Source organism: Struthio camelus, chromosome 4, assembly GCF_040807025.1.
Source record: "Struthio camelus isolate bStrCam1 chromosome 4, bStrCam1.hap1, whole genome shotgun sequence".
NCBI lineage: Eukaryota > Metazoa > Chordata > Aves > Struthioniformes > Struthionidae > Struthio > Struthio camelus.
This window is the reverse complement of record NC_090945.1, coordinates 51,603,815-51,628,819: the sequence shown is the minus strand read 5'-3', so window position 1 is coordinate 51,628,819 and position 25,005 is coordinate 51,603,815. Positions and strand designations below refer to the sequence as shown.

At 37.4% G+C, this 25,005-nt stretch overlaps 1 protein-coding gene across 13 annotated transcripts in view; it reads left to right on the top strand.

Annotated features, from left to right (window-relative positions):
* Positions 1-25,005, top strand: part of SORBS2 (sorbin and SH3 domain containing 2) — a 167,164-nt gene that overhangs the window by 131,818 nt on the left and 10,341 nt on the right. For 11 of the 13 annotated variants that reach the window (XM_068942676.1, XM_009676680.2, XM_009676682.2 and 8 more), the window contains 9 exons: positions 632-684; positions 1,995-2,182; positions 5,050-6,624; positions 9,958-10,049; positions 12,844-12,890; positions 14,231-14,345; positions 14,436-14,564; positions 16,300-16,503; positions 24,893-25,000. In XM_068942676.1, the coding sequence (XP_068798777.1) occupies positions 632-684; positions 1,995-2,182; positions 5,050-6,624; positions 9,958-10,049; positions 12,844-12,890; positions 14,231-14,345; positions 14,436-14,564; positions 16,300-16,503; positions 24,893-25,000 (2,511 nt within the window). Of the gene's footprint in view, positions 1-631; positions 685-1,994; positions 2,183-5,049; positions 6,625-9,957; positions 10,050-12,843; positions 12,891-14,230; positions 14,346-14,435; positions 14,565-16,299; positions 16,504-20,417; positions 21,210-22,369; positions 22,481-24,892; positions 25,001-25,005 lie in introns of all 13 variants that reach the window. The other 2 variants (XM_068942680.1, XM_068942679.1) reach the window with 2 other exon arrangements.

Sequence of the window (25,005 nt, the reverse complement as noted above, 5' to 3'; positions counted from 1 at the left end):
GCCCTGCCTGAAAAGCAGAAAATGATTGATTTAAAATCAATGATCATTTAAGATTGAGTTTGAATCAACAGTAAAATTGCAGAGTAGTACTGCATTCCATCTTGCAGCCTTTGTGCGGTAGCTGCTTCCAAAGCAATGGAAGATTGGCTTCCAAAGCCACAATTTGCTGCAAAAATCATGGGTCTTCTGGCCACTTGCAGGAAAAGTTTCTGGGTATAATCATTTGTGGGACTGCGTGAGTAATTAGGGGGAGCTCTGCAGACCTTACTTTTGCATGAAAGAATTATTTTCAGATTTGTATGTTTTCATTGTAAAATTCACACTGTTCTGTATCTGTTTTTTAGAAGGGTATAGATAAGTACTGGATTATTACTTAGTAGTGCTTTAAAAGAAAAAATATTACTGAAATAGACTATGAAAAGAAATCTAGTGATGCTTTTTAGAAACTACATAACTTCTCATGAAATACTGCAATATCTGTGTGCTGGAATGCACAAGACATTAATCATGACAATCTTTTTATAGGTTTTGTCACAGAGTAACTTTTTAAATAAATAATCAAATATTTTAAGTGGAAATGGTCATCTTTTTTCAAATATAGAGTAAAACATTCATTTATTTGTTTTCACAGACTTCCTTATATCATCACTCTTCAACAGACAGAGGCCTGGACAGGCCCTCTAGGTAAGAAATAGTAATTTCAGTAGACACAGATGATGCAGCCTGAGAGTTTTTTGTGTGTCCTCCAGCCAGCAGATGTTGAAAAGGCTCAGATTTTAACATCTGACTCGTGAGATGTTGATAAAATACAGAGATGTGTGGAGAGGATGTTCCTGTTTTGATAGTGAAGTGCAACTGTTTCTTTGTTTTATAAGGACCTACTGCTTGCTTTCAAAATATGCCACTCCATTTTGGATCTTTCCACTGACATCCCTGAGCTTCTGTCTCAAGTGATCTATAATTTAACCTTACTGCTTTGCAGTACCTTCAGCGCTGTTCCCCTAAGCGCATGCTACCTCATCTGTTCTCTGTCTTTTTCTCATCTTTGTGCTGAACTTCTACCCCAGTATTAAAGGCAATCAGGCCCTCACTGTTCAAATTTTCTCTATAGCTGACTTTTTGTAGAGCTTACTTACGTTAGTCTAAGTTTAGTCTGTTATTACCTATTTGTAAAAGTAACTCCTCTAATATATTCAGCGTCCCGAACGACCAATATATTTCACTTGTCTGTTTAGGTCTCCGTTTTGTTCAGTTATCTCAATAGCACAAATCATGTCTGACCTTTCACAAGGGTTTTCTTTAACGGTGGTCATCTTAAATTTACCTTGTGACTACTCTTCCCTGCGAACCTCATCACTCACCAGCTGTGTTGCCAGCAAAAGACAAGATTCTTCACACTTCCCGGGAAGAGCCTAGTGCTGTTTCAGTGCTAAGAGTGGTGGGCTTCTCCTAGCAGATTAAAGCAGCAGCAGGATGGGATACTGCCAGCATGGTAGAACATAAAAGCCAAATGCAAAAAAACTGTAGAAGCACAGAAAAACATGAATGAAAAGACTTTTCAATCAACAAATGGCTTTTAATGCAATTGGACAATTTTATTTAAGTAAAGTATGTTACTGCAACTTTAACCAAATTGATACGGAAATGCTTGAGCAACCATTCGTTGTTGATACTGTAGAGTATTTTAGAAGATATGGTGCCTTTATGTCAAAGCCTTCACTATGAAAATGATGCAGCAATTTTGAATAAATCAGGTGAAGAATTCAGTTTTTTTCTGTGAAACACACTGTAAGAAATTTGAGAGAAGTACTTCTCCCCTTTACCTATTTTTTATGTATTTGTTGGCAATGCTTAATGTATAAGAAGAATGACATAGCTATGGGTTTACAGCTTTTATAGCTATGTATATTGATAGCTCTGAGTTTACTTTTTTGATTCCTGATGAGTTCTGGTCTCAGAGGTAAGACCGCTACTAACATTGATTATTTCTGTAGTTCTGCAAGTACTGCGAGTGACTATAGAAAAAGGAGGAAGTCAGAACCTGCTGTAAGTCATCAGAGGGTGCACAGTGACCAGAACGCAAACAGGCCTAGCCTGGGCCGTACAGATACGCAAGGCCCATATACCACCCTTAGAAAGCCTGTAACTAGTTCTTCTCCTTCTTCTCCATCACGAGCAAAAGGTAAGAGGAAAGCATATCTATTAACAGACAACTGCCGATGATATATTGTACAATACATTGGTAGTACATGCAACTGTGTACTGCTGCTCAGCCACACTTTGCTGGGAGGTTTATTTGAAGAAAAACTTTCAGTCTTTCATGAAAGGTTAATTTTATTTATTCTTAGATGTGTAATTTTAAGCTATTAAAAGTTGGATTTGTAAAAAGTGTTTTTGTTTCAACTGCTCATTCTAAGAGAAGAAAATTGGTTAAATGAAGAATATGATTTGTACTATTATAGGTAAACTCATGAGGCATTGGAAACTGCACTGTTTCCAATATATACAGAAAGTCAATTAAGACAAATGGTATCTAAGATTTAAGGATGTTTTTGCATAGTAGTAAAGCTTTTAAATCTGTAAGTGATGTCTTAGACTTTGTCAGTTATCAGGACCTAATTTAAGCAAGCAAATATCCATGGTCTGATAGTAAGAGTTTTGGTTTTGTAAATCACATACAATATAATTAGTTTCCTTTTTTTAATTACCAATCTTTCCATTACTGTCCTTCACGTCTCTTCAGAAAAGAGATACCTGAATCAGGTTTTTATTTTATTTGCTTTTTTTTTTTAAGCAAAAGAAAAGATTTCTAGGCAAATACATGGTGGAAGCAATATACAGAGTAGTAGCTATTATAATAGCTCTCCTTACCTTTAATTTATTATTATTACTTCACTTGCTGTATTTTGTATCTACACTTCCTGGTCAGCCTACAGGTGTTATTAGAGACTGTCTTAACCTTTGTGAAAGACAGTCCCTTCTCAAAGAAACGTAATATCTAGGCTGCAACAGAAAGCATCAAACAAAGGAAAACATGAGGAATATCAGGAGTGAAGCGATGAAGAAGCAGATGTATTTTAAACTCAGTGATTTAGTGGTAATTTAAAAAGTGGGTAAACTCATCTATTTGGTGTACCAGGCAAGGTAGGGAACAGTTGGTAAATTCCATTTACCTGCATTTACCTTTGACTACACCACTGGTAAGGAGCACCAACCATGACTTCAACTTCTTGTGTCCTTCCCTTAATATAACTTTTGGAAGCTGGCCTAGCTGTATTGCTCCATTTTCTCATAATATGATGAAACCTACTAGAATGTTACTGTTTCTTGGAATTAACCGTTCTTTTAAACAAGAAGCACGTTATGTTTGGGGTTTTTTTTTAGGTATTGATCAATACTGAATTGAATTAGATTATAGATAGGTCTGAAACAAAAAAATCTAGATCAAAACACAATGAAAAGTGTTTGATTTTCTGATCCAGATTCAAGGTGTTCTTCTGTTTAAAGTAGATTGAACTTGTTGAAGCATGTATCCTGAACTGAATGTTGGCACTTGAGACCATTTCTTATAGTTCATTTCTAATATGAAGGAGAGACCATAGCTTCAGGCCTCTCTCCTAGAGCTAGCCTTGCAAGCTGAGAGATTTTTTAAATGTTCCTTACCCATCTATTTGCCGAACTGTCACTGCCTTTTGACATGTCTGGGGCTAACCACTTCTGGAAATGCACACTTTGAAACTTGCCCTTCTTTCTTGTTCAGTACAACAGAAGTAGAGTTCAGGTGACTTCCTCTGCCAGTCTTGAGAGGCTAAGGGGATTAATAAGTAGCCAAACATAATGTATTTGTCTTTATAATTGTCATTACGTTTGGAAGGATAAAATAACTTTAGTGTCTGTTAGTAAGATTTCTGGCAGGCTAAATTAGTGTCTTAGAAGTAGATGTCAGTTAGTGACAAGTGAATGATACAAGCTGAAATCCAAGCTTAGGTGGTCTTAATTGTGGCCACAGCCATGCGCAAAGTAAGCGCTGTACTAACTAGAGAATATGACAGGTTACAGCAAAAACTCATGGCAAGCTTTACAAAAAAGATAACCTAGTTAGTGGGACTTTGGTAGGCTTTCTGGAGGAAACTGCAGAAACTAACAAATGTATTTTAAGAGAACTGCGGGATGGCTTATACTGTTTTAACCTGCTTTCCTAGTCCCTTTGTTGTTCCAATGTATATTCCTGCTGCATATGAACAGCTGAGAGAAATTTCCTATTTGATCCCATTTAAAGATTTTTCTTAATTGTCTTAATTGAATGTGCAGTTGCTGCGAACTGTCTGAACGTTATACAACTCAAAAATTCTGAAAAAAATTCTAAATGCACAAGCGTAAAGATCAGTATTTGACACATATTTTAAAATTTATGAGAAAATAATTCCCTAATGGTCATGTTTCAATTTAATTTAAACTTTTTACCAAGCAAAGTTTTATACCTTTTTGTCTATTTTTGACATTTTCTATAGTTAGCATATACTTGTATCTCTGAATTAAGCTCCAAAGTACTAAGTTCTGTGCAGACATAATAAATAATAGTTCTTTCTCCAGAGACAGTCTTGCTGCAAACTTCAGTCTCTGTCCAAATGTAATTTATTTCAAAATTACGGTGTACTGAGGTACAGACCTGTGGTTTGGCTTCATCTCTAAATCTTTCGCCGCTTTGATTGTTTTTGACCTGCTTCAAATTCAGTCTTTGTTTCCTTACAGACTTGGTTATCTTTTCCTGCTGATTTAACATCTCCGTAATCTATAAGGAGATCTTTCTGGTGTTCAAATTATTATGAATACGTTTTTAAAGCTGGAGAATTTAAATAGCTTGATTATTAACTCTTCTCTCCTAGTCTGTAGCAACCTGTGTTGTGACCTAAATTGATAGAATAGATGCATTAATTGCTGTCTCTTTTCTAGTCTTTCTAATACTTATTGATATTATTTCTAACTTTCTGAACCTTTTAATTTCTGGCAATGTCTCTTTTTTACCATGCTGCTCTATGGATTATAAAGGTGGGGATATTAGCAAAGTATATCCATCCCTTTTCAGTTATTCAGTGCACAACCACAACACCTCAAATGAATTAGATTGCTGTAGCACTTACAGACAGCACTTAGCTGTTCCAAGTGATTCAAGAAGGGCAGTCAGCTACAAGAATGGCTGGCAAATGACTCGTCAAAATGCAGAAGTCTGGAGCAGCACAGAAGAAACTGCTTCTCCCAAGAGAAAATCTCGCAGCTGTGACGATCTGTTAACAGATGACCATGATAGCTTTCCTGATGCACAGGCCAAGTCTGAAAGCATGGGCTCTCTTTTATGTGAGGAGGACTCCAAAGATGTTTGCTCAATGAACTGGGCCTCCCCGTATGTTCCTGAGGGCCGTGGTAATAGTAGGTCGAGAGTTCGTCACAGATCTGCACATGATGCTCCAGGTTTCCTAAAAATGTATAAAAAAATGCACCGCATCAATCGCAAGGACTTGATGAATTCTGAGGTGATTTGTTCAGTGAAGTCCAGAATATTACAGTATGAAAAAGAACAGCACAAAGGTATTCTTCAAGGCTGGAGAGAGTCTTCTACTGAAGAGGTGCCTAGAGATATGGTGCCAACTAGGATATCTGAATTTGAAAAATTAATTCAGAAGTCAAAATCAATGCCGAATCTAGGTGATGAAATGTTGTCAGCTGTTACGCTGGAGCCTCCTAAAAATGGCTTATGTCCAAAACGGCGATTTTCTATAGAATCCCTGCTGGAGGAAGAAAATCAAGATAGGCATCCCTCTCAGGTGCAACGGAACTGCAAGTCTAAAACTCTGGTGCCAATTCATATTGAAGTGACCAGTGATGAGCCACAGCGATCGCATATGGATTTTTCAGACAGTGATCAAGATGGAGTGGTTTCTGACCTCAGCGACTTTATCCAAATAGAGGGTTCATCCTTTTGTAGTGAAAGTGACTTTGACCACTTCTCCTTCACCTCATCTGAAAGCTTCTATGGATCGGGCCATCACCACCACCACCACCACCACCACCACCGGCACCTCATTAGCTCCTGCAAAGGGCGATGCCCGGCCTCCTACACCCGCTTCACCACCATGCTGAAACATGAAAGGGCTAAACAAGAAACCACTGAAGATCCAAGGAGACAGGAAGCAGAATCTGGCCTCTCTAAGATAGCATTCCTAGTCAGTCCAGTGCCTTTCCGGAGGAAAAAAAGTGCAGCTCCTAAAAAACAAACTGAAAAGACTAAATGTAAGTCATCTGTATTTGAAGCACTAGATTCTGCGCTTAAAGACATCTGTGACCAAATTAAAGCTGAAAAAAGAAGGGGAAGTTTGCCTGACAACAGTATATTACACAGACTTATTACTGAGCTGCTTCCAGACATTCCAGAAAGGAATTCATCTCTTACAGCTCTGAAAAAAAGCCCCATGCACCAGCCTTTTCACCCTCTGCCTCAAGATGGTGCTACTCATTGCCCACTGTACCAGAACGATTGTGGAAGATTCCCTCTTAGTGCCTCTTTTCAAGACGTGGACGCAACTAACAACAACCACCAAGACAATGATAGTGCACTGTGTTTCCAAGGTGGATTAACTTTCTTCCTCTGTCTTTGTGATTGACTTATCCAACTTTACTCCCTTCATTTTCCACCCCGTCTCATTTCATTTTTATTATTTGTGTGTTCTATAATAAGCATTCTTCCCACAAAATCCTTAATGAAGAAAGGATGTCATTTTTACATCTGTGATTAAGGTAGATAAATTTGCTGTCTATTCACAAAATGTAGTAATCTGGACAGAAAAACGGTGTGTTCCAAGTAATACACAGATTATTAGTACTGTAAATTAAAATGGTGACGTCAAATGAAGCAAGGAGCCTTGTTTGCTATAGCTGGCTCTTAAAAGATAAGTTTGGGGGTTTTTTTCCAAGAAAAGGACCTTCCAGAAAGTGAATGAATGCATCATACATAAGATGCTGGTCAAACAGGAAAACAATATGCAGGAAGCCTTTAGTAAAAATCTGCATCAAAAAGGTGTTGTACTGTATACTATTGTCATATGCAACTGATCAAAATGCTCTTAATTCTGACAGCTGCGTAAACATTTGATTCAGTTTTCTCACAGAAATAGGCTAACTCAGCTGCGCTTATAACTTTTTGTGAATAGACCCAAGTTATGTGAGGAAGGTTCCATTTCCACTGCTCAAACAATACAGTTTCCAATTTCTGTGGCAGCAAAACTACTTCTCATAGGATTTTAATACATCTATGAAGTTCTGATAAATATTTTATCCTTTTGAAAGGGAAGTCCTCAATAATCAGATCTTGTAGGATACTGTCAAGGTGAGTATAACTTTTAGAAAAAAGTCTGTTTTGACAGTGATCTGGTTTTAAGGTTACTACTTTGAAGCGTTCACTGCTCTTGCTTTTTCTCAAGAAAAAAAAAATTACTTGAGTTTAAACTGTCTTTAAAGTTAACCTTGAAGTCTTAGATGCAAACTAGTGTCACAGCATGTGTGCACAGAGGTACCTACTAGGTGATTCAAATAGGTGAATGTATTTTGGAAGTCTGTCATTTATTTATTCTTTAAAATTGTAAGACCTCTGTGTTAAAGAATTCTGCTTTCAGACATACAGTTGTCTATAACAGAGCATCTTTGAGGAATTCAGTGACGTTACAAAGCTATTCTTGAGGTCACAATTGGATGTAAGAAAGAAAGTGTATCTTTATTATATCAATTTTGTAATATAATAATCCCATCTAATTTATCTTTAATCTCACATCTTTTTCTGTAATTTTTGCCAATGCCATATCAGGAAATATGTATTTCAAGAAAAATCAGAATTGAAACGGTCACCATTTTTTCTTAACTAGTTAAACAAAATATACATAGTGATAACAGATAATTTAGTAAAAACTATAAAACTCGATTCAAAATGGAATTAGACTTGAGGCATGATCATGATTAGCTCTTATAGGCAGTACTACGTGACGGAATCGAATTTGTTGGGAATCCTCTGTGTATACAGGGGCATGACTGAGCAAAATTTATCATTTTCATACCTCTTCTTTTTTTTTTCAATCGGAAATCGTTACAGTGAATTTGCAATTGCTTGGGAAGATACATACCAGTACAGGTTAGGACTGCAGTAGCACGTGCTGTTAGGCATACTGCTCCTTTCTTTTCTGGCTCTCACACGTGCATGCAAAGGTAGGGGAACCAGGGACAGTTAAGTATCAGCTCCTAGTGAAAATTTCCTGCGGTCTCTGTGTATAATCCAACACCAAAAAAAGCGCTGGTCAAGTATCACAGTTGCTTAAAGCAAATCAACTTTCAGTACTTGAAAATAAGGAAACCAGAGTTCAGAGTAAGCTTGGTTTCCTGGTAGCTTATGTGACAACGAAGGACCCTGGTATGAGGGAAGTGATGTATTTTGTCTACATTTATATGCCTAAAGTAGTGTATAGAGTCAGTATATCAGAATATTCCACTGACTTCTATCAGCACCAGTCATGGCAGAGCTCTCCTAATGAAGGTCTCTATTTTGCTGGATCTGCTGTGCTTATCTGACAGACACAAGCTGCTGCACAAACCCCAGCGTCGTATCAACAGAAGCACTGAATGCATCTAACAAACATTGATGGCATAAGGAGCTGTAGAGAAATTAAAGGAAACTATGTTCTTCCTGAAGCTACTTTTCACTCTTTTCCCTCCTACATCTTTCTGCTGGCATTTGAAATTAAAAATCAATAGATGCAATGTTTGGAGGCATTATCTCTCTGTGCAGTTAGCGTAGACTGTTGTTCAAAAACACATGCCTTACCAAGAAAGCTGTCCAGAATTGGGCCTGGACACCCTTGCTGAGGTTGACGTGCTTGTGACAAACAGTGTATATAACCTAATTATCTCATTTTTCCTCCACTGTATTTATCCGTAAGTCCTTGTGGCTTGGCAAACAGTCCACTAGTAAGCATTTAAATCTTATTTTTCTATAAGATCCCAGCATAATGGATTAGATGCTTTCAGTTCTGTTTTTCCACTTGTACTTCTGTAGAAGTCTATAGCCTTGGTAAAAACAGATTATGTGAATGAAGTCCAAGGAAGGCAAACATCAGACAGATGCCTCCACTAGCAGGTATCACTGTGGCACTAGGAGAATATAACAGTGAGTAAATCTCAGGACTAAAGAGGTGGTTCATTTCATCCTCTGGTCTGAAATAATTCCTTTTATAATTTCATTTCACATTGGCAACTTGCAGGGCTAGAGAGATTGAAAGATTTTGATTATTTTTATTAAATGTATTCACCATCCTATAATATACTGTCCTGTAACAAACTTTGATGAACTGTGCTTTAGAGAAAATCTGCCACATAGATTGGTGAGTAATGATTTATACTCCATCTCAAAATAGAGTTGTTTTTTTATGTGCTGCTTAACATAGGAGGAAAAATATATATATTCATTATTTTCTCATTAAAGCATGCTTTAATCATGTTTCGTGCATGAAATTATCTGTTTATATTAGTGGCATTCAGGAAAAGTTTCTTGTAACCTGACAAAGTCTCAGTACTGCTGTCACGTCCTCCATTTATAAAGTCCAGTAGGCATGGGTTCTTTAGTACAATAAGGCATAATTTTGCCCTCCTGGTCCCGTATTATACATTCCTCTGCTGTGGGTCAGAGGAAGGCCTTTGCTTGAGAGTCAGTATCTTTTTTTTTTTTTCTTTCCATTAAAGGTGCACTTTAGCCACCATGTCAACTGCTTTTCTTTCTACTAAAGGTGAAATAATAGATTCCAGGTTTCTTCATTTCTTTATATTTTTGTAGATACCATTAAGTAAAACCAAGCAGTATCACAGATCTGAACTGTTTTTGCTTAATTTACCAGAGATTCATATAATGATGTTCTATTTCAGTAGACCAGGAATCTCCTGGAAGCTATTCTTCTGCTTTCACTGATGTGGGACGATGTATTCCAAGGGAGAGAAGAGGAACTACAGACAGAGAGGTAGTTAAACAAGAATAAATAATGCAGCAACTTCCATATGGAAAACCAGTAACATTTCCAAGACAAAGCTTGCTCTGGTTATAAAACACTGTAATGCTGCAGACCAAAGGAACATTTACACATAATCATGTCATTAGATGGGACAACATCCTTCTTTTTTCGTTAGGAGATGGATACCTAGAAAAAGTAAAAGAAAATCAAGCTTTGTAAGATACACTGCATTTTCTACTGATGTTTAAATGGATGAGGACACTAATTAACTTAGTCACTGACGGGCTCTATCAGAGCTGAATGGAGGGGGCATTTGGGACAGAGAAGAATAGCAGGTGTGACTGGGAAAAATCCCTTGCGAAAACGAAAGAATACACAAGTAGCTGCCTCAGGAGTTTCAGAACTGACACAAAAAATATTCGTATTTCACAATTACTTATGTTTTAAAAAACAAAAACACTGTTATCCTCAGAGTGATCTGTAATTTCTATAACAATTTTGGTGCTTGTAATTATATACTGATTGCTTATATTAATGATTTGGAGGAGGAAATGACAGCAGGCATACAACGTCTAATATAAATAATAAAAACAACAGAAAATAACACAGAATATCACCATAAGCAAAAAATGTGCTATATCATTCAGTCTCTTAAGAATATTTCTAAACCTGGAACTCGAAACACTCTCCAAACAGGTTTCAGGGATTGTTTTCAATAATAAAGTAATTACGTTTATATTAACTAACATCTGTAAACCATAAATTGCTAAGATTTTCCATTGATTTTGATAAGAATATTATAGAAAATAATGGTGAATTTATAGAGCACCTTATTTTAATTGATCTTGTAATCTAACATCTGAGAAAAAGCAAGTGAATACTGTATAAGCAGCAAACTCTCTTTGTATCTAATAATTCATAGACTGGACTAAGCTTTTGCTTTGGGCCATTTATCTTGTTAAATGGTGGTATAGGTTAGAACTGGTTGCAGGATCTGAATTCAGATCTGCTCACACCTCAATGTCGCAGTTTTATTGTTGCAATTGGATTAAGAGTCTGATTTCAAAAAAAGATTACACAGTGGAAAATACTGATTAAAAAACTTTCAGGAGCAATTATGTGTTCCTTTTAAGGAATTATGTAGCATCAAAAGTCATATTTCAGTTTGAAAATACATATAATACTTAAGCTGAAAGCAATTCTCAAGATTGCTGTAATTGTAAAAGATGAGAGAAGAAACACTTTTCTCTACTTTCAATACATTTTGTACATTTCAAGTATTTTGTGTTTACTAAGCTTTACTATTCTTTTTATGTTACCCCCTTTTTCCCGTTCTTTGGCTTAGTAGTTACAGCACCAGCAGCAAAACTGAAAAAAGGCAAACAAAATCGGGAAAGAGTGAAGAAGCATAGGACTTAGCTACAGCTGATGATAGGAATATCTCCCTCCTGTCCAGAAGACCATTTTTAGCATCAAATTTAAGAGCATTTTTGTGTTCCCTATTATTCTCTTACCTGAAGGAGACCTGTAACAGAAAACTCTTATCAGTATCAAAAAATGCAAGTTGACAGGATCCCTTAAATAACTTTTGGTACGCTTTATTGTTGCAAATACAGTGTTATAGGTATGCTAAATTTGCTAGCCTTTAGATGACAAGAAGGAAGGGAACTCTGTGGAGAAAATCTGTCCTGGCAGAAAGCTAAAACAAAACTTCAGCTCTCCGGTCTTATTCCTCTTAAAAAAGATGTGCGCCCTTATATCATTACAAATAGTTTCTCACAGAAATAGTTTAAACAGCTCATTCTAATCACTAGCATATCCTAAAGGCAAATTTTAGAATCTGTAGCAATCTCTAATCCTCACAAGTACTTGCAGAGAAAGACAAAACTTCACTTCACCAGATAGCCTCACATGATACTGCTCATGAGTTCTTACACCTTCCTCTGAAATAGCCAGTGCTAATTATCTGACAGAGGCAGAAATTAAATAAGGGAGACTCCTGGGTCAGATCACATTCATGTTCAGCACAGCTAAGAAAACAACAAAACTACAGCTCTGCAGTATTGCAGATCTGCTCTCAACCACACAGGTGAGGGGTAGGGATGTTCTACAGTTTTATTTTTTGAACAAATGCTGATCTTACAGATACTTGGTGGTAGCACTTGAAAAACAGATGGAAGGAATTACACAAAGTGATTGCCTGTGATAGTGATAGCAAGAGAGCTGCTTTGATGACTCAGGAGATCTCTTCCAGTCTTGTGTTTCTCAGACTTTCTAAAAACTGTGAATGTGATTTCAGAAATCTAAAGCTTTCCCAGGCTCTTCCAGCTATCATACTAATTTTTCCTTTTTTATAATAATGTGATGCATTATTTGCAGTCAAAATTAGTGTAAGGATAACAAATTAAGCTTAACAGAAAAGCATCCGAAAACAAAAGAGAATACTAAGCAAATGAATTTCCATTGTTCCTAGAGATCTAGTTGCTTACAAGTCACATGGGCATTTACTAAACTTTTTTTCTTGTTTTTACTTTGCAGTTCTCTTAAACATAAAGCTCAAAATTGCAAAGGGATCTGTATTAAAATATTAGCTCTATTTTTAAAACACTAAGTCCCAAACACCTAACAACTTCAAAAAAGGAAGCTGCATATTTCACTGCCTAAATATAGCCTTACTACGAGAACTGTTGTAAGGCATGCACCCCCCCCCCTTTTTTTTTAATCTTGGTCACCTTTTTAAAAGCTGAAACATTATGTTTACCATATAGTAACACTATGTGAATGTATTTTGCCTGCTTTTCAGAAACTGCCAGCTAGAGCTGTATATGACTTTAAAGCTCAGACTTCTAAGTAAGTACTAAACTTTTGTTCGTTTAAGAATTCATAATTCAAGAATGATCTTTCTAGCACTTGCCTCAGCTAGCTGCTGTTCTAGCTGATTTCAACAGCAAATGTCATGGAAGCAGAAGACACTGCTTGCTGTCACAGTAGCCTCCGCATTACCAAACAGTGTGACAGTGTGAGATGATATTTCGTATTTAAATTTATTAAATGATTATATTAATTGCATTTGTGTAAGCACAGGAATGGCTGTGCAACTCCAGCTTTCTAGATCATGGGTCCTGAGTGTCACCTGTAGAACGCTCTTTGTTCAGGGTGAATAGTATTCAAGTTACACAAGGTACAGTGCTTAATGTGCTGTTGTAGATAGCGTGCTGCTTCGCTTATCAAAATTCAGTGTAGTGCTTCAGCATCTTCCCATCTGTCTGTTGTAACATACACAGGCTCCCTGCAGAATGTGTCATGCCCCCATACCAAGGCAATCCACAGTGGTCCGTAAGAAAAAAAAAAAAAATAGGGAAACCACTGTGCTAGGATATGAGGGAGTCAAAGGAGAGAGCCTGTACTCACTTTTGTTGTTCCTGATGACTCAGGGCATTTAACAGATTTTTAGATAAGATCAAACATTGTCACTAGAATTACATTAGCCGTATGTGATACAAAACTGACAACGTGAATTATCACAGCAGCTGATTAGCTCTTGGAAAATCAAATGGATGATACAGTGAGAAGACACTGGCCAAGATTTGAAAAATGTTCTTAATCATGATCTAAATCATTCCCTTTTTTGGTATCCAAATACAAGCTCTGAATCTCAAAAATGGTGAGAACATAATCCTGTATTCCTCATGCTTCTGAATAGTTCAGAGTGCAATGGAAAAGGTGTAGAGCAGAAGCACTCCAAACTGTGCTGCTGCAAAAAAAGGTAGTAATAGGCCATGGAGACATGGGACATACTTCAGTAGTGTTCCCTACTATATCATAAAGAACACCAAATATCCCTCAGATGCCTGACACGAAAGTGGCACCTGAACAAGAGAGCCAGAAGACATCATGTTTGCTTACAGACCCATAGTGCTCTGATAATAACTAGTAAAATTTACTTGAAAGACCAGTGTAAATCAGGCCTCCGTAACTCAGAGAGAGTACCTGGGACTCATAATGTGAATCATTTCATTTTATATGGTGTAATCAACTGGTGAATGTACCGCAGCTATGGCACTTTTTCTCCAGATGTTTAGTTGCTACAGTCCGTTTCAGATTTGAACTGTAAAGACCTCAGAAACTACACAGGCAGAGGAGTTCAAATATGAAGCTGTAAACATCTGATTTAAATAAATCTGTTACAGAGAGCTGTCCTTTAAGAAAGGAGATACTGTCTATATCCTCAGGAAAATTGATCAAAACTGGTATGAGGGTGAGCACCATGGAAGAGTTGGAATATTCCCAATTTCCTATGTTGAGGTTTGTTCTCTGTTTTAATTCCTTGTATTAGTTTGGGTAGTAGGTCCACAAACTACATGAGAATGATGACAATCTGTTCTTTTCTCCTAGAAACTTTCTCCCCCAGAAAAAGCACAACCTGCCAGGCCACCTCCCCCTGCACAGATTGGAGAGATTGGAGAAGCTGTTGCCAAATACAATTTTAGTGCAGACACGAACGTGGAGTTATCACTCAGAAAGGTACTGTTTAGAACTATCTTTATCAAAATTCCATTATGGTATCTACTGCTACATAGAATTAATTTATAGTAAATACTGTGCTTTGGTGCGCTACACCTTCAAAATATGCTATGCACAAAACACTATAATGGTGGGAAGCTATTAACCTAACAACTCATTGGCTTGCTTTCTTCCATAGCTCTCTGCAAATATGCTGTGCATGTAAATTTAGACTGCCACAGATTGACACATGCAAAGATCTGTTACCTGACTGCTCAGTTTTCTTGTTTTCATTTCAATTATCCATTCCTTTTTTTCTAATAATCATTTTTACTGTCGTAATTATCATGATTAGGTTTTTAATACAGAAAACATAGGCTTAGAGGCATTTTGGGGTGTATCAGTTCTTTCAAATATTTCATCATCGTAACAGTTTGCTTTTTATAACATTCTTGCATCTTGTCTGTGCATGTCAGCAGTAACATATTGTTGCACATGAGAGAAATGTTTAATTTCTGAGGCTTGTCGGCCACTAGGATATTACTGCTTTATAGAGCTTTATTGTTACAGGTTCAGTGTATTTAATTATAATTATGGGGGGGGGGGGGGGGTTAATGAATAAAAGAGTTGGTCGAAGTTATGATTTGTTTTTCTCTTGAAATAAGACTAAGGATACAGCTTATTGATGCTGAACTTGAGCCTGGTCAAGCACTCATTGAAGTCTGTGTGTTTTTCCCTTCATAAGAGATTGGCAAACCCCAAAGAGGTCCAAAAAAAGATCAGGAATTGGTATTTAAAGGATTTGAGAATAGTTTGAGATTTGGGGTGTTGTTAATATTCCTATTTATGCTTATTATAGTGGTCAGTCTTGGCAGCCCAGGGGGTTTTTTTGGTTTTTTTTTAAGGTAACATGCACTAGTTTCCTTTTCTTCCGTCCCACTAAAGATGATTTTAGGGCACTCAACAAATCAACTACTGAAACAAAATTACATAATTCCAAGAGAACATAAAACTAATAGTCAAGAATTTGTTACAAAAAGACACATGATAAAATGCATTTCATATAAAACAAAAGAATTTCACTACAGAGAAAAGTTTGAATAAAAAGTTGATATTTTACATTTCAGTTCCTAGGCACTCTAAAAACAGTGAGCGAGCCGCTGCCCACCTACTTCTCTGCACGGATACATGATAGTCAAGCATGATCACTAGGAAAAGCACTTCTTTTCTCTCAGCAGTCCCAAGGAAATCACTTTGAACTCTCCACCTCCATTTCTTCTAAGATTACTGATAACAAATTATTTATTGATAACAAAGCACTTGCATGGATTTCACAGCTTATTTTTAACTTTTTTTTGTTTGTTTTAAGAAAAATTGACATTTAAATTCATACAGCAGTTACTATTAGATATTGCAATTAGGGTGTTAGCTAGTAGTTTGGGCAACAATGAAAGCAGGTTGCGCTCTGAATAAATGTTTAAATGTTAATCCCCCGTTCAAGATCAGAATACTACATGATACCTTCTTCTCAGAGAAGACTAGCACTTGCTATTCCATGATTAGCCTTCTTTTGTTGGAATGATACTTCTGTGCATGGTTATAATAAATGGGAGGAAGAATATGAAAATGGAGAAGATTCTCAAAACTAATGGGAAATAGCACTGCAGGGAAAATAATACTATGTGTTAAGATAGTGTTATTCAAAAAATAAACTTTGACTCATCTTCTGATAACTTATTTTCATAATGTATTTCAGGGAGACAGAGTAATTCTTCTTAAGCGAGTCGATCAAAACTGGTATGAAGGTAGAATACCAGGAACCAACAGACAAGGCATCTTCCCTGTGTCCTATGTAGAAGTCATCAAAAAGAATGCATCAAAAAGCACTGATGACTACCCTGATCCTCCAGTACCCCAAAGCTATTCTAGTGATAGAATACACCATTTAAGTTCAACTAAGGTAAGCAAATTGTTTTTTTTTAATTTTGCTATCACCCCTACAGTGGGTTAAGAAGGACTTGTAATTTTTTTTTGTTAAAATGATAATATATAATTTATGGATTGTTTTAAGTGCGCTGTACTTACTTTCTTGAATAGGTAGAATTGCTTTGCTAACTTGTCATTTAAGTATTTTAATAGCACAACGTCTGTCTTGCATTCTGCCAGGATTCTTCTCTTTTTTTCATTAACTGTTACATTGTTAAGAGTAGGGCCAAGCAAAATTTGCGCAGAAAAATCAAGGCTACACAACAAAATTTATTTAGCAGTCTTGGGCAGAATTTGAGCACCGAGGGTATGTCCAGCAGACTTTTCATCGTCCAGTGTGAAAGTGTTCTCATAACACGCATTCTAAAAACTTATAGTCCCATAAGCACGCAAAGGGCAAGGGCAGGTAGCCTGCAGAGGGACACAGCTTGCCAAGACTAGATCTACGCCTTTCCAATGTAAAGGAAAACAGCTAATGATTCTGTATTGTAGCTTACCTCTCTTTTGCCATTCACACACTAGAAGGAGATTGTTGGTGTAACGTAGGTTCTCTGGATTGATGCGACAGCAGTGACCGCATTGTATCATGCGGTAGTAAGGCAGACATCATCACGTTGTCAACAAGTTTGGATTCAGACCTTTACAGTTACAATTTTTCACACAGAATATCTGGCAGTTTCCGAATTCTTTTTTCTTCCTGGTCTATATAGCCACCACAAATCATGTTCACGTAATACTACCGAGAGGATTGCTGGATTATGATGTATTCATTCATCAGATTTCATGATCATCTATGCAGGAAAAATAACTGCTTTGTCAGTGACAGACACTAAGAAGATTTTTGTATGCAAACTGTGATTAGCGTTCATGCATTACGAGCTGATGCTTTTGAATACTACAGAGGAGGAAACTTTCCAAATCTTCCCCTTTCTTTTGTTGTTTCTCTCTCCAGCATGGGCAGTGTTTTTTGTGTGTAGCATGGAAACTTTTTATCCTGCTGTTAATCTATATTTGTTTCAGGGTGGTTTTGCCCCATTTTCTACTTTTGTGTACTTGCATACTGGCGCTAATTTAGATGCTTCAAGTGTGAAATAAGTTCCACATCTTATTTGCTGTTTTGGGGACTGCTACCGAAAGATGTCCTTTATGGACAACAGTGGCCTTTGAAAATACTGCTTATGAATAAACAATATTAGCTGTTTTATGATCATTGCTAGAACAGGTCTTTTCTGTCTTTCCTGAATATGTCTGAATATATTCCTGAATATATGGGGTACTAGCTCCTTATTTTTCCACCCCAACAAAGTTGTTGAAATGAAGTAGCACCAAGATTGGTATCCCCATAATGAGGTATCCATGAGCTACGGCCCTCTATCATTGTTAGAAAAACCTAGAGGTTCCTAAAGACAATTCACAATATGAGGCAACTTAGGTGCTCTGTGTTATAGAGATGTCTCTGTATTTGGAGATTCCTTATTTCCCCCTTTTTATAGAATAGGCTTGTCTCTTAGGCTTCCTGCAGCTAAAGTTGTTTTTTTTGTGCCTGACCCCTATAACCTTGTTGAGCATAGATGTAGTTTCAAAGCATTTATATTCAAGTGAAAAGCACAAGCATGTTAATATTACCCTGTCATTCCTTAATTTTATAAATTATTTATATTTTCCTGTAACAGTTGAAAATTCCAAACCTTGAATGTAAAAGAGTAAAATTGGGAGGAACATGAAGACCCCCCAAAGATGTATATTGAGCGCTCTCCAGAGTTTTCATTAGATAAGTCATCACTGTTTAGAATAAAAAATAATCATAAAATCAGCAGATGCACCTGAAGTGCAAAGCCCTTGGTTTGTAGAAGCTGTGAGAACTGCAGAGTGGTTTAGTGGCTGATCTTTTTCTAAGACTGCTGTCATCAAGCAACCTGAGTGTGCAGTTGCAGGACCCTTAGATATGCAGCATGTTCTTCCTTGTATGCTCCACAAGCATTTGATATAGGAGGTAGGAGTGACCAGGTTTGACCTAGTCTTTGGGGCTAGGAAGAGATAACTTACTTTTTCATACTGTGTTGCCACCATCACAGCAGGAGTTACTGGGCTACTTTTTCCCCAACACTGGGTATTTTTTAAATGGTAATACAGTCACCTCAGGTTACTTAGCAGCAGCAGCAGGACACTTTTGTAAGGGAGGAAAAAGCCCTCTTTGTGACATAGGAAGCTTGTGCAGTCATGTGGTTCTAGCGTAAGTCAAAAAAAGACTCCACTGAGGTTCCTGAACAGACTCCTTGTTTTCTAATTCAGCTGTGTTCAGAAATGGCAACACCATGTAAGATGACATCTTGTTCCTGACTAGCTAGGAGGGCTTTAGCAGTTCTGAAAGTGTTCTGGAGTTTACCACAATTACTTGGTACCGCTTCTTCCTGTTTGTTGGAGGGAGGGAGGGTTAGCGTGTAATCTGTTGTATCACTTCCTGCTGCTAGAGCAATACTGCTAAACTTCACTGATCTAATGGCAATGCAAATAAAATAGCAATTTGTGTCAAGAGCAAGCTTTGCTCTCCTGAATGTGGACCAGAAGATCTATGAGTTCAGCTCTTGTGCAGCTTGTAGCCATGGGAAATTAAAAACGGGAACATCTCCTGCCTAATGTTATGACGTAGTAACAACAGGTTATAGGCCATTGATCAAGAGGAAAGATGAAGGGAAAGAGACTGAGTATTGCTTGGAACAGGCTAGCTCTGCTTTACCATACTGCACTGTATCAGGCTGTAGACTGTATATTTTGGTAAGATGATTTCTATACCAAAGGTTTATCTAACTTTAAAATAAAGCTATCTGCCTCTAGAATAAACTCCAGTAGAAGGTAAGTAATCTAATCTTCTTCCCATTGTGTAATGTTAATTTAGCTTTCTGAAGTTATTTTCCCATTCTGGAGTAATACTTAGTCTAAAGTAGTGCAGATAACCTAGAGAGATGTGCATCTAATTATTATGAATAATTTTCACGATAAGATCAAAATATTTTTCATTCAATTTTAATTTTGAAGATTAATAGTTACAAAATGCAATTTCAGTATTTACTGAAGCAATGGATATCTACTGATGCTGTGTACGTATGACTCACCAGTCTTTCATTCTTACAAAAGGACATTTCTTTTACCAGAAGGATACTTCAATCAATATTATGTAGTGGTATTCAAAATATACTGCTGTACACTGTGCTGTTGCTATTTTAAAAGCATTGTTGGCTGCCTACATTCAGTTGGAATTGAATGTACCTTTCACAAATGTTGATGTCATTTTGAACTAATACAGTTACTTTTAAAGAAAAATGCATTCTGTAGCTCCTCATGCCTTAATAAAAGTATGCAATGTATTTAAGATGTTTCTTAAACATGTACTCAGATGTACTCAGAAAAAGTACAGACATTAACAGTAGGATAATGAGAAGTCACTCCAGTCGTTAGTTTTAAAAAAAACACTTAATGACACTCACAGTGTACTTCTGACAATATTGATTATTCTCAAAATAATAGTAATGGTTTGGGGGAAATTATATTAATTGTATGATTTAATAACTTTCGACAAGCTTACTATCAGAGAGCCATAAATAACATAATTTCAGCAGATCAAGTACAGATTGCCGTCATGAATGTAATGATTCAGGTCTGTCTTGATGTTTGACATTTAAGCCCCATGCCAGAACCTGATCCAGTTTCACTTTTTAAATATCTTTTCTGCTGTTCTGATTCATGTGCTAATGATTTCAGACACTCATGCTCACTGAAATGATACCCTACAATCCAAACAGCAGATATATTTCTTTTCCAGTCTGCTTGTATCTTAGTCCTCTGTCATACTTCTTTCTTTAAATTCCTATGTCTTTCTTATTTTTGAAGTTGCCTTCCCAAGCACTGTCCCTGCTTCCCAGATACCGTTCCTCCTCTTGGTTACACGCTGATCAAAAGCTCCTGCAGGCTGCTGCTAGTGACTGGTTTTCACAGACTGTTGGTTTTTCACCTTCAAGCATGTGCACCTTACCTCCTCCACCATTTCCAGACAGTTTTCTTTGTGATGTAGAAGAACTCAGCTCTTTGGCCTTAACAGCATCCCGATCTGCAGCAGTTCCCCTAAGTAATTTCATTCACCAAATTAAGGATGATCGTTTTATTCCAAATACAAAGGTCCCTCTCAGCTCTCCTATAGCTCTTGCTCAGCTCTTTCTTTTATCTACCTCTGTCTCATCTTCAGCCAGCTCATCTCATGACACAGCACATAACCATACAAACAACAATACCAAACCAAGAAAAGATGAAGACTTCCAAGGGATACTTGGCTCTTCAGTTATCAAAGTAACTAGAGACTTGTCAGATACTACAAGAGAACGTGAACGTGTTGGCACCATTTCTGATATGTATGTTCCACATAAAAGTGGCTCCATCCCTACAGTACTAGTTGGAACTGCTGAACATGAAGTGGAAACTGGTACAGGAAATCTGTCAATTAACATAGGGGATCAGTCAAAGCCTAAAGGATCAGATTTCTACAGAAGAGCACAAGACGCAACAGAAAAATTGCCAAGTCTCTATATAGAGGAGGATCTGAGACTTGACAATTTAGATTTTCCAAAAGCAAGTAGAGGAGACACCATGGTATATTGTGAAGGATGCACTTCAGCAAATATGGATAAGGTATTTTAATTTCTGGAAAACAAGGCTTCTCTCTTCACATAGCTTACTCTCAGTATAATTATTCTGCGCTTTTTTTATATTTACATGTTTGTGTTACGCACAGTTACAGCTTTGTACTATTGAATTGGATAAATATTGTCAGTGTTAGGTACAGCCTCTTCTCAAATTTCCATCTTTCAGGAAGGAGAGGTATGCACCACTGTAAGTTCTGTCATGTCCTGATTCTGCTGATCCCTCTCCTTCTGTCCCCGTTAGCCGCTATCAAAGCTCTGATGCCAAGAGCCAGGGAACCATTTTCCTTGCTGGCCTGTTATGTGCCACCCCTTCAGAGCATGAGGCCCCAGCAAGCAAATCCTGTTAGCCCTCTTCAGAGGGAGAGAGAGAGAGGTGTCTCCTGCAGAGACTCAGTGGTTTACACCTCACGTGTGTCACTTCACCAGCTGATATATAGAGTCTGTTATGAGAATGCTTCTATTAATAACAGATTAGATTTTGGTGGCAGTTAAAGAAATGCTTCCCCCTGAAGCCCTCCCCAGTTCTTCTTTCAGACAGCACAACACTGAACTATCCCAAATGTGTGCTGGCTGTTAAATGCCACTGTATTGCTACACAGTATGTGCGGTTTCTAGGCAAAGTCTTAGAACAGATTTTTTTCTGTCTAGCGCTTATTTCAACAGTCTGCCTGTTCAGGCAGTTAATTTGGCTGGCGCATGCAAATATGTAAATCAAATAGTTAGAATAATAGGTTTCCAGGCAGAACACAAAACTAGTTAACTAGGCCTCCCGCTGACTTTATTTGACTGGAAAAGCACAAAATCAGCATATTGTCTGAAGACATGGACCAGCGAGAAACCAAAAAGAAAACTATTTAAAAATAGAAATCCAGTGCCGTTAACATCAACCTCTTGATTTCTGAGGGTGGGATTTTCTCCCAGAACAGTCGACTGACTAATAATAAAAGTAGTATCACATTTCTGACTCCTCAGGTTCGTTGCATGAATCCTCACTATGCGTTTTATGTCCTTCACAGCAGCTTTACAACACAATTACTTCTCGTTTTTCTTAAATGTTTTAAGCCAGCCCTATTTTCTAGAGAGACATCAGGAAAGTCTGATCCTCCTTTCCAGCTTTCTTCTAATCATCCATTTCACTCTGCCAAGGCACCAGCTTCTCACTCTCTTCCTACAACGACCCTGTCTACTGCTTCCCCCTCACCTCCTCTCCTTTTTAAACTCTTGTACCGACAGGAGAAAGACTCACCAAAGTTAAAGGTAACCTCTTGAATATGGTTTGCTGCAAGTCTTCACATATGTTTAATAACTGCAAGGCTAACACTGAGTTTGATCTTTTCAGATGTATTGTCTCTGTTACTAATATTAAATAACATGAGCACATGGAATACTGTGATAGGCCTTCTTCAAATGAAAAACAAGGTAAAACTATATCCAATATATACAATGAAATAAGGAGATACCACTAATACGACAGGCCTTCAACTCAATTCTAAGTCCATACCAGGACTTCATAACTCTGGCTTAATTCAAGGAAACAATCTTATTCAAGCACATGAAACTAAGCAACATTTGTACTTTAAAAGCGTTTTCAGTTTCAAGATAACGCGTAAGAGAACAGTCATACGTTTCTCAGTAAAGCACTGTACAGCAGTGGGTAACATTCTAAGCACCAATCCTTTTAGCTAAAGACTGAACAAAGATTCTTCCTGCTTCACAGCTACAGTTCACGTCAGCGTCGCAACTCCGTGCCAGAAAAATGAAATCTGGAAAGAGCCTATCAGTTTCTAGGTAGACAAAGACAATTCCCAGTGCAGTTTGGAAAACTCAGTTTCCACTTCCAGAGGGTCAATTTTTTTGTGAAAAGGAGAAAAAGTCCTGTAAAAGGTTTGAAAGACTATCCTAGCAAAAGTAATCATTTAATTTGTAGCAAAAAATACATACTTGTTGAAAAACCTACCGCATCGGACTCTGTGTGTTCATGGAAAACGCACACGTAGTGGGTTTTAAGAAGCCTTAAGGTCCACCATTTTTGTTGCTTTTTTCTTGAGGGAAGAGGCATGAAGGTTCCTGCCATGGTATGAATTTATCATGGGCTTAGGAATGTTTTACCACAAAAAAGGGGTAAAACAAACTATTGCATCTGTTTCTGAAAGTTTGAGTAATTCAGTAACTGTACAGTGCTTTTTGATGGGTGCTTTTTACTTAGTCTAACCAATAAAATTCAGAAAATTCCTCAACTAGCAAAAAAGCACTGAAATCAGTATAGAGTTACCTATTTGAAAATTGTTGAAATTAGAAATTATTAGAGACTGACAACTGACTTGTTCCACAAAATCTCCATAATGAGAGGAAGATTTATTTCCCCTCAAAGGTGAGCAAACACTACTGCTTTTGGTAGTCAAAACTGACTACACTGTTAGGATGGGGAGTTGTAGTAAAATGACTGTAACATCTTTTTGGCTGTCATCATTTCTTGCTGCTTAGTCTACAAACTGGACTTCAGAAGGAAGAACTGTTCCTAACCAACCCCTTCTGCTTGTGCATGTTGTCCACTAACTACTGTACCACAAAGTCGTGATTAAAATCTCATCACAACTGTTAGACCAGAAAGAACACAAGAGACGTTTCCAAGGCTCAAATACTACAAGTGAGGGAAAGTTGTTCAGAGAGCTCTTAAAAGTAAACTGTATACTGATACCTTGGTAATTTTTGTTACTGTTTAAAAAAAAGTGTGTGTGTGTGTGTATATATATAATTTTTTTTTGAACTATACATACACATATATAATACATATGTGTGTACATACATATATACATATGTATAGTTGGAAATGACTCAAATCTAAAGCACGCCCCAGGGTTCTGGAAAGCAGAATACAAGGAGCTAGCAGTGGGAAGTCGCACCACCCTCTGTGATGGTAGGAGGGATGTGCGATTTTTCCTGCCTCTTTGCCCCCTCCCTTGGTTTCCCTTTCTTTTGTTATTCACCCTCCCAGCTCCTAAAAGGGGCTTGTTCTTCTCCCTTGGCACGTTCTAGTGGCAATCAGTCACAAAATTTAAAGAGGAGGTTCCCAATCTCAGCACTCCACTTCCCTCTCATTCTTCCCACCCCTGCCCCCAAGAATTCACATTTGCCTCTTATCTCCTTAAGTGCTGATTTTTGTCAAATGTTTAGCTGATTTACAGTGGTGCTAACAAAAATGGAATTTTTCTTTCCATCGAGTACTTAAATTTGCATTTATAAGGTAAGTAAGGTGTGTTTGTCTTTTTAACAGACAAGAGCTACTTTTGTCGTTGGTATTTTAAAGACACCTGTGGACTTTCTGCTGTTTGCTGTTGCGCTTTCTTTCTTTATTATTAACTGGGTCACTTCAGTGGGTACATTTGCAGTGACAGTTCTTATATAGCAAATGCATTCTGTGTGAATAATCTTTTAACTGTAGTGTGTAAGTGTATGCACCAGATTAGCAAATCCTTGGAAAAAAGATATAGTTGCAACAATGAAAATACCATATTCTAATAGCACCATTCATTATTTGCACCTGTAACGCACTTGCCTTTCGTTATCAAGGAAAGCATGTCCGATTTGCACATATGAATGAAGCAGCAAAAATCCCATGGTGCTTCATTCTGAAGCTCTCGATTGACATAGTTTTTATGATTTCTCTAGGCTGATTTAAAGAGAGAGATATTTGTTATGGGTAAACCTCCTCGTAGTCCTGTGATGACTAAGAGATCCCGCAGCTCACCTGTCAGAGGTCACAGCTATTCACACAGGGTATG